The 10,190-nt window shown below is 42.4% G+C and overlaps 2 protein-coding genes across 4 annotated transcripts in view; both read right to left on the bottom strand.

The window, feature by feature from the left end:
• Positions 1-1,171, bottom strand: part of Rad54b (RAD54 homolog B) — a 73,015-nt gene extending 71,844 nt beyond the window's left edge. Inside the window, exon 1 of one of the 2 annotated variants that reach the window (XM_087548793.1) lies at positions 1,072-1,171. The gene's annotated coding sequence lies outside the window, so the exon portion shown is untranslated. 2 annotated transcript variants of the gene reach the window in all.
• A 4,760-nt stretch (positions 1,172-5,931) lies between these two features.
• Positions 5,932-10,190, bottom strand: part of Virma (vir like m6A methyltransferase associated) — a 67,589-nt gene continuing 63,330 nt past the window's right edge. For both annotated transcript variants that reach the window (NM_001107915.2, NM_001436762.1), the window contains 1 exon segment: positions 5,932-10,079. In NM_001107915.2, the coding sequence (NP_001101385.1) occupies positions 9,925-10,079 (155 nt within the window). In that variant the 3' untranslated portion in view covers positions 5,932-9,924.

Raw genomic sequence — 10,190 nt, 5'->3', positions numbered from 1 at the left:
TCTGAGACAAGGGCTCTCTGTAGGTCCCAGACTGGCTTTGAACTTGAGATCTTCTATCTCCTGCCAGGCTGTAGCTGGTTTGTAAACTAGTTTTGCGGAGACCTTTTTTACACGCCCTAGAAATAAAGCCACTTGGCATCTCTACTGAAATGCTAGGATTTCGTGCACCTGACTGAATCTTTGGCTAAGATAAGGTCACCCCAGGAAAACGACCAGACTAGGCTGAGATCAGGAACACATCGTGTGTGCCTTAATTACTGTGCACCAATGACTTTCCCAGCAGGTGATTCTGCAGTTAGCTTAAATGCATGTGTTTTCTCCTGTGTCTTAATCACTCTTAATCACACTTAAGCATACAACTATGCAACCGTGAGATGAAATATTTTAAGAATTTAGAGCAAAGCTTGGTGCACAGTACTCAATACTTTCTGTAATATTATTACTTATAATTACTGTTGCCTGTTTAATCCACAAAATCCTAAGAAAGTAGAAAGTAGAAACAACAAAGGTCCCATGAAAGGGAAAGACAGAGGGATGTAGTTCTGCCTACAGGATCGTAGCCAGAATCTCTGCCTTCCTCTGGACTTCACTGAGGAAAGGGTGTGGCAAACTCTAGGATGCTAGAAAATAAATAAAACCCCACCAGCCAGCAAAAGACCTCCCTTGCTGTTTCAGCTTTCTGGCTTGTAGCCAAAGATTTCCATTTCAAACTGTAAATTCTCCTTAGGCTTCGGGACTCCAGTCCACCTTCCTACAAAATCCTCCATAATTAATGTAAATGGTTTGTTTGTTTGTTTGTTTTTGGAAGCAGGGAGCAGAGAGAACCAGTCGGTAAGTGCATCGTCTAGGAAAGGCGCTGGATAGTTCTACAACCCCTTGGCTGACACCTGCTGTTCTCAGGCCCCAGGCGGCTTCGCGGGCCCCGGCCCCCGCGACCCCGCAGGACCCGCCCCCTGTCCCGCCCCAAGCCAGCCAGCGCCCGGGCTCTGGCCGCCCCGCTCTCCCAGGACCTGCGCCATCCTTCACCAGGCACCGCACGCGCCACCCCGGGTCTCCGCGGCAGAGACTTACCCGGCAAGCTGACTGAAACCGCGAGCACCCGGCAGCAAGTAGCAATGCCTTAGGCCGGCCAGCTCGAGCTTCCCGCCTTCATACAGCCAACCGCCGACCCGGCGCCGGGCATGCGCACCACCACGCCGGTTCCGTCCCCCGACTCTGATTGGACGACTGTCGGAACTCTGGAACCTTTGCACTTCCTTTTACTTGCATCTAGGGTTGGTTCCGGTTGACTGCTTAGATCCAAAACCTATGGGTTTGGTTCCAGTCTTCAGATTCTAGCTGAAGCGACAAACCTCACAACTTAAATCAGTAAATTATGATTCGGATCGTAGAAGTGTGTGCATCACTGAGGTACATGAAATCCTGTTATTTAAGTGACACTGAGTAGTAATTGCAGAATCTTTTACAAGCCCTTTTAAGTTCTAGGAGTAGAAAAACAAATGCGTGATTATGGAATCTCGTGAAAAAGAGAAAGGCTCCTTTTGATTTAAAAAAAAAACACTATTTATAAAGTATCGTAGACAAGGTCGTGGTATCATTCAAAGCATTACCCAAAAGAACTTCCAAATGCTACAATAACACCAATCTTTCTGCCCTAAAAAAATCTGGAGTTGGAGTTAGATACGTTTGAAAAGAGAGTGTTTAAAGGTCATTCGCTGGATTTTATACAAGTTTGACCAAAATTAAAAAGCACCCTGTTCTGGCCTCTTCGAACACTGCACACATGTAGGGCACCAACATAAATGCCCGCAAAACACCTATACACATAAAACTTAAGTAAACCCTTCCTCCAAAAACACAGGTTTTTAGAAACCTTTGATCAGTGTAACTTCAGAAGCCACCAGCCTCGAATATTTTTCTCTTGAGATGTCCACACCCACACTTATGTCCCTAACAGCTACTATTTCAATTAAAGACTTGCTTAAATCTATGTTAAGATCCCTTAATAAACTAAAACTTGGCTTCAGACTGACTTCTGAAATTATTTTCTATGACAAATCAAGAATCCCAGCTTCACCTGAGTGGAGTCCCCTCTGGCTGCTCTAGGTGGGGGAAGTTGTTGTCTGCTGCCTCTACTCAGCAGTTGCTATGGTGCCTCCTTTTCTACGGGCTGTCAGAAAATCATATCCATTCTTCCACATGTCCTCTCTTGACCATGGCCCAGGATGCAGCTGAGAGTATTAACAAGAGTTTAGCTAGGGACAGAGTAAACCCAACGGGCTGTAAGGGAAACTAATTTTATGGGAAACCAATTTTCTCTGTCACTCTGAGTTCAGCTCAAAAACAGTATCGTTCAGATTTAAGCAAGGCAAAAAAAAAAAAAAAAGAGGAAATCGAAGCTAATGATAGAACATTCACTGAAGTTATCTGGGTTGCCAAGGTAGCTACCTGCTTACTTTAGTCTTCCCCCCCAAAAAGCCTCCTTCCTTTCAAAGAAGGGATCAAAACACCTGTCTAGTAACTTCAGAAATATCTTCATGTGCATTTCTATCTTACGTATGCACTTATTGGCATGCACATCGCAGAAGGTCTGTGAAAAGTCACAAGCATGGGTGAAGACTGAGTTACCCTGCAGTGCTTTCTCCCCACATCGTCTCTGAAATGGACTCTCACAGCCTGGGAAGGAAGACCTTGAGTTTCTGAGTCCCCTACAACCACCTCTTGTGTGCATTCTCCTTTTTGCTTTGCTTATAAGTCTCTGTATCATGGATCAAGCTTTACATTTTGAGGGGATATGCTATTTGGCTTTTAGAAAAGTAAATCCAAGCCAGTTGCACACCTTTAATCCCAGCCCTCAGGAGGCAGAGGCAGGCGGATCTCTTCGAGTTCAAGGTCAGTCTGGTCTACAGAGTGCGTTCCAGGACAACCAGGACTACACGAAGAAACCCTGTCTTTAAAAACAAACAAACAAACAAATCAAGAAAAGTACATTTAAGCCAGGTATGCTGCACACACTTATAATCCCAACACTCAGGAGGTTAAAGCAGAAGGATCATCAGAAGAGAGCAGCCTGGACTACATAGCAAGGCTATGTCAAAGAGCAAGCAGACAGATAGACAAATAGGTAAGTAAATATTCTTGTTAAAATAGCATATAGACACAGAAATTCTACATATTAATGGGCACTGTGAGATGCCTGTACTTGTGTGTGTACTGTACAATCAGGTTAAACACATCTACCTCTTTTTTTTTTTTTTTTTGGTTCTTTTTTTCGGAGCTGGGGACCGAACCCAGGGCCTTGCGCTTCCTAGGCAAGCGCTCTACCACTGAGCTAAATCCCCAACCCCACACATCTACCTCTTTAAATGTCTATTTTTTTTAAGGTGAAAACTTTCAAAACCCTTCCTTCTGGCTTTTTGGGATTATACTGTACACAACTCTCTCTGCAGTCACCCTACTATGCAACCTCCTGCTAAAACTGCTTCTAGCTTTCTGAGTATGAACTAAAGTTTCTTCTTCACAGTTACCATTTCGCTTCACCTGAAAAGCTACAGGTGCAAAAATTAAATACAGACATTTTTATATAGCTTATTTTTATTTCATGTGCATTGCTGCTTTATCTGTCTACACACCTGTATGAGGGTGTTAGAAACCCTGGAACTGGGGTCACAGACGGGTGTGAGCCACCATGTGGGTGCTGGCAATGAAACCCAGGTCCTTTGCAAGAACAGTCAGAGCTCTTAACCGCTGAGCCATGTCTCCAACCACTACTTGCCCCCTTTTAAACTTTAAGTACAAGGCAGACAATGTAATAAGTTCTCAATCCCCTTTCTAGTTCTCTCTCTCTCTCTCTCTCTCTCTCTCTCTCTCTCTCTCTCTCTCTCACACACACACACACACACACACACACACACACACACACACACACACACACATTGTCACACACCCCTAGACAAGCTATCTGTAGTCATGGCTGTCCTAGAACTCCCTTTGTAGTCCAGGCTGGCCTTGAGCTTGTACTACCACCCTTTTGTTTTTGTTTTTTAAGAAAATATGGCTCAGGACTGTTAAGAGAAGAGCAACACAACAGGCTGGTTTGTCAAAGGAGCTGACACATAACTGCCCTTCAGGAATGTCTATTAGAGAAAGGGCCTCACTATGAGGGGCTCCCAGTGGAGGAGCATGGCAAAGGTTGCAGTGCAGTGTATCAGAAACAACATAAGGAAAAGAGAAGCTTCCCCCTAAAGCCTGGAGAACTTCATTGAAATGGATAGCTCAGAATAAGAGTCAGAGAGAGCCATCCTGGACAGAATGATGTAGTGAGGGAGGCCCCAAGAAGAAAGCTTTCAGAGAAAGTGCCCCAAACAAGAGGATATTGACCTTTGTAGTTAGTGAGGCAGGGTCGGGGGAGGCTGGTGGGAAGTGATTTAGTTTGCCACAGCCTACATGGCTAAGAATGTAAACTGGGGGCTGCAAAACCATAGTCCAAACTGCTTACCTCTGTTCTAGGAAGGGGGTGGGGTGGGGTGGGAGTGTAGGGCATATGATTTCTTCGGGCTGTCGCTGGCCTCCTGCAGTGACCAGCTTTTTAAAAGGGAAGTAAGGCTGATTTAACTAAAAAGCCAATACTCAGCAGTTGTATTATGTTGCCCAAGCAGACCTTGGATTTACACTCCTCCTGCCTCAGCCCCCATGCCTGCCTCTAGTCACTTCAAACTACATCATACATTGCCATTGACTTTTGTGCTATAGAAAATCAAACCTAATTCCTCTTCTCCTGGAAACTCCGAATTTGTTATTGACAGTGTTAGTCAACCTGTTAACCAACATCCGTATCACAGCCCAACATGTCTACCGACGAGGGACTGGACGTCTGCTTTTAGTCTCTGTGTACTATCCCTTTTGTCTCTTAACCACTGCATTCAATTCTGAGGGGCCGAATTTTACATTAATATACCCGTAGTGTGTCTCTTCTAATTCAGACTTCCTCTCCACCACATGCATTCTTAGTTGTCTTATATTTCAGAATGTATGCTGGCGTTTTTGTTTGCTTTGGTTTTTTTCAAGACAGGATTTCTCTGCATAGCTTTGGTTGTTCTAGAACACAGTGATCTCCACTTGCTTCTTCCCTTGCCTCCCAAGCAGTGGGATTAAAGTCGTGTGCCACCACTGTCTGGTCAGAATATGTTTTTAAAGGGCTTCGGAGGGGTTGGGGATTTAGCTCAGTGGTAGAGCGCTTGCCTAGCAAGCGGAAGGCCCTGGGTTCGGTCCCCAGCTCCGGGAAAAAAGAAAAAAGAAAAGAAAAAAAAAGGGCTTCGGATAATTTCATTTATTTATATCACACAGTAAGTTAATGAATCACAGAACCAGGATTAGCACATAGCTCTTCTCAACTACTAATTTTCTTAGATTTCCACCAAAATAAGCTTCAAGAAAAAAGTTACTAATAGCTTTTAATAGCTTTCCATGCTTCTGGAGTTGCTCAGAAGACATATTTAGCCAGAGTAAATAGCAACTGCACCATTCCAGAGCATTTAGCCATCTAACATCATCCCTAGAGAAAGCAGTTTCTAGCAGCTGCAGACTTAAAGAGAGCTATTAGGTTGCTTTAGTTCAAAGCAGTCCCAAAGTATTCCCAGTCTGGCTTACAAGAGCCAGCACTGAGAACTGTTTGCCAACTTGAGCTCTTGTTCAAAATTTACTTACTACCTTCAGAACATGTTTTAAAAGTTGGTTTTTCATTTTGGTTTGGTTTTGGTTTGTTGGTTGGTTCTGGTATGTGTATGTATGGTGTTTTCATGACATGGTTGTAATCCCAGCATTTGGACGGTAGAAGGATTCCAAGTTAGAGGCCTGGCCACACTACAAGGCAAGACCCTATCAGAGAGGGAAACAAAATAAAACAAAGAAAGCAGTGCAAAACAAAGTAACTACATTTCACTATTTTATTTTGCTTGAAAATGAAAAGTGTGCAAAAATTTATTTTAAAACCTCCAAAATGTAAATGACACGCTAACAATAACCACGTTGTCAAAAGTTACATTTCACAGATTTGGAAGCTGGCTCAGCTGGGAAAGTGTTTGCCACACAATCATTAGGACCAGAGTTTGGATCCCTAGCACCCACACAATGTCAGGTGCAGTGACTCACACGGAATCTAAGTGCCAGGGAGATAGAGACACTAAGATCAGTGAGCTCCAGTTTCAGTCAGAGACCCTATGTCAAAAATTAAGGACAGGGCCAGAGAGAGCTCAGCAGTGAAAGGTGCCTACAACCAGACTTTTTTTTTTTTTTTTAAAAAACAAGAAGGGCTGAAAGATGGCTCAGTGGTTAGGAATACTTGCTGCTGTAAATCTTGGAGGACATAAGTTTGGTTCCCAGGACCACTACAGAGTAGCTCACAACTGCCTGTATCTCACAACTCCAGGACCCTTTACCTCTGACCCTGGGCATCTGCACTTGAGTGCACAATATCCACACATACATTTATTTTTTTTAAAGATTTTAAGAAAATGGTTACAACCATAGGTCTTATTTACCACAAAAACTTTGTAATTCTATGAAGCAGGTGGGAAGTTCAGACCTCCCACCTATCACTGTAAAGTTCCCATTGTTTAGCTGCCCCCCCCCCCCCACTGGTATCAACTGGTGTCAACTGGCCTCTTCCCTAGCTCTCACCTGCTGCCTTCCATTTGCTACTCTGCTAGTATTTCAGCCTGTGTCATTTCTCTAGACTATGGGCTTTTATGGCCCCTTTAACATCTCTGCATTACTTCCTTTAAAATTATTTTGTTTATACAGGGTCCCGTTATGTCACCTGGAACCCACTGCTGCCTGCCTCGGCCTCCCAGGTACTGAGATTAGAAATGTCTACCACCACACCCAGTCCTAAATTTACGAAACTAAAAAGTGCATTATTTTCCATCTTTGCCTCCATATATAGTTCCAAAAAAGGATATTAGTCTGAAATTATAAAAGTGTGACATCAAGATGCTCTCCCATTATACCTATTTAGCTATTTTGAAGTTAGCTACTGTAAAACACCTATAATACAATTACATTGAAATGTACTGGTTGGATTACTTAAGAATTCTGGGTCATTTCATACTGATAACCTAAGATTTTATTATTTCTCTTTTTAAGTTCACTGTTTATGCAGTCATTGTCTTCAATACATTGTACACTTCCTGGCAAAGGCAGAAAATACCTGGCTTTAGGCTGGTAAGATGGCTCAGTGGGTAAAGAGCTTGCCAAGCCTGAGTTTGATCCCCAGAACTCACAGAAAGGAAGTGCCAACTCTACCAAGTTGCCCTCTGACCTACATAGACATGCTGTGGCACAGACCCCCATACATCACGCAGACCGACATACAATAAGTAAATAAAGCATAAAAAGAAGCCAATACCTTGCTTTAATATTAAGGACTGAACTAAGGCACCAAGACAAGTTGAGACAAGCTCAGGAGACAAGTTCTATCTTTTGATTGCATCTTGGAGGTTTTCCCAAGGTTTTGTACAATAAAACTAACCTAACTGAACTTCTACTGTCTGAAACTAATACCAGCAAGTCTAAAATAAAGGCCATTCAGTTTTTACAAACTCCTTTTTTCTTTTTTTCGGAGCTGGGGACCGAACCCAGGGCCTTGTACTTGCTAGGCAAGTGCTTTACCACTGAACTAAATCCCCAATCCTGCCCATCAGTATTTTAGTATTTTCTATTTTTATGGAATGAATACAAATGATCCTATCCTCTATTTGTGCTAGAGATGAAATTAACTTTGTCCCCAAAGATATTCTGCAGCTTTAATTCCCAAATACCAAACGACACCACTGAAATGTCTAATGTAAACATATACATCACTGAGACAAAATACACTCATAGTCACTCATTCTGAAGAAGTGCAGTTATACACGGATCTAAATGTACATGCACATCTGACTCATTTTTGAAATGACAAATCACAATAGGTGTTTGGAATTCTATTTCTACATGGTGAATTAATCCTTACATTCTACATAGCCTGCTAGCGTTCATCTCCTTTCTCTACTTCTGTGGTCCAGGCAGGATCTCACCCAGGGAACTGTGCCAACCATGATGGCTAGTAATCCTACTGCAGTGTAATTAATTTAAATTATCCCCCATCCGGCTTATCCAGAGACCCCAGGACCTCCCGTAATTCTAAATACTATCAAGTGGACAACACTAACCATCACAGTACAGACACAAACTGATACAAACTGAAAATATCCTAAATGCAGGGTTCAAATAAATGAGAAAAGAAGTCAAGACTCCTTACAGATGTGCCATTCACTCTACAGCCCAGCAAAAGAGGTACATTCTGATGCTATGAGTGGAGAAAGGTAGGTACTTGATTCAGATGGTGTAGAAATACGATTCAAAATCTAGGTTGGCAAACTCCTTAAACCATCTGTCCATGATAGAAGAGGTCCTCAACTACAGAAAGAGCATGTGAAAAATCTTCAAGGAGTGCCTCACCAGAACCTGATTATACCAAAGGCCTGACCATGGAACTAAGAGATTTTTGTTACTATCCATCTAATCTATTTAACTATGTTATAGCAGCGTGAGCAGACTAAGAGCTTGAATTGTTCCAGACTATTAAGAAAATTTTCATCACCTTGTACATAAGCATCAGAATCCTTACGGCTGAACTTTCCATGCACATGCATGTATGCGTGCATGCACGCACGCACATATGCATGTGCATACACAAAGACGTGCACATAGAGACACACACATACACACTTCTAGTGGTTATCACACATGCTAGGCAAGTACTTCTACCAGTAAGCTAAACCCTCAATTCTAAAGCTGAACTTTTCAAGGCCTTTTTGCCTAATAAACAGATATTAAATGCACTCAAGTGATTCCCCAGAACAGAGGCTGTTGGGATGGAATGAGACTCATACACTTAGTTTTGTTTAAGAGAACTCTATATTTTATGCCATGTATATAGGCTCAATGAATTAAGACATATCTTGGGGGAAATATGGCTCCTTGGTCAAAGTTATAAGTTTTATTTCTGAATATAAAGTAGATGCTTGATTCCCAAAATAACCATATTAGGATAAGCCAACTTTTAGGCTTTAAATAACTATGTTATAAAATAGCATCAGTAGGTCCAAACTTGAAGCAAAGTCTGCATTTCTCTCTAACATAAGGAGGTGTTTTGCTTCTTCTGGTGCAGCAATGATGATGACTAAACTGTGTGGTGGGCACCTTCGTAAATGAGCATGAGCGTTTTGAATTTTTGAGGAAACAGCAACATCTGCTGGACCACACAAACTACTAGTTTGAGGTAGTTCACATTTTCAGCGTGGGTAGCACTGGATGACTTTCCATGACAGCACACAACTGTGACAAATGTTCAGCAGTGTGATAAACAGTACTGCTCGGGGACCCGGACAGGGAAGGCTGCTGTTTCCAAGGGTGAGGCCTTGAGCGAGTGGTGTCCAGTTACTAGTGGTGATGGTGGAAAGTCTTCGGTTGCTTGGACCTAACTGTTTAATAAACAAAAGTATTAAGTTTGCTTTTGGCCTAGGGACACTGTGAAAAAATCCCTGAGACACACTAAAGGGTGTCACAGGCGAAGAAAGTTTGGAAATATCTATAGTATAAGCAAGAAAAATACAAAACAAATTATTTAGTTTTCCTCTTTCTACCTAGAAATTTTCTAAATAAATACCATATAAAAATGGGAAAAATATATACAAACATATATACAAAGTTTGGATTTTTATTGAAATCTCATTAAGTATCAAACAAAATCTGCTTTCTTCAGATAAAAATATTCTCTCAGATGAATCCAGATATAACTGCTAAGTCTAAATTGGTCCTTCAAGGTCTGTCTGTTTTTTGTCCTCATGAAATGTCCATTTACTTGGGGTGTTCCCAAGAGCACGTCTATCGAGTAAAGGACCGTACATGACGGCCTCTACCACTGCCTCCACTAACAAACTTTCCTCGTGAGCCTCCACTGCCGCTATTTGTACTGGCCCAGGACGGTCCGAGCCCCCCACGGCCCCGAGAAGCTCGATCCCGGGGACTAGGGCGGTAACCTAGGAAAGAAAACCAAGACCACTTTTAGTTCAACATCCTCTCCTTGCCTGTTGTATAGTGCTTATACTTTTAAACAGGTTAATTGTGACTTTTGAGAATTATATCCCAAA

This window comes from Rattus norvegicus, chromosome 5 (assembly GCF_021556685.1).
Source record: "Rattus norvegicus strain SHRSP/BbbUtx chromosome 5, alternate assembly SHRSP_T2T, whole genome shotgun sequence".
NCBI lineage: Eukaryota > Metazoa > Chordata > Mammalia > Rodentia > Muridae > Rattus > Rattus norvegicus.
The sequence above is the reverse complement of the archived record's forward strand: the minus strand, read 5'-3'. Positions and strand labels throughout refer to the sequence as shown.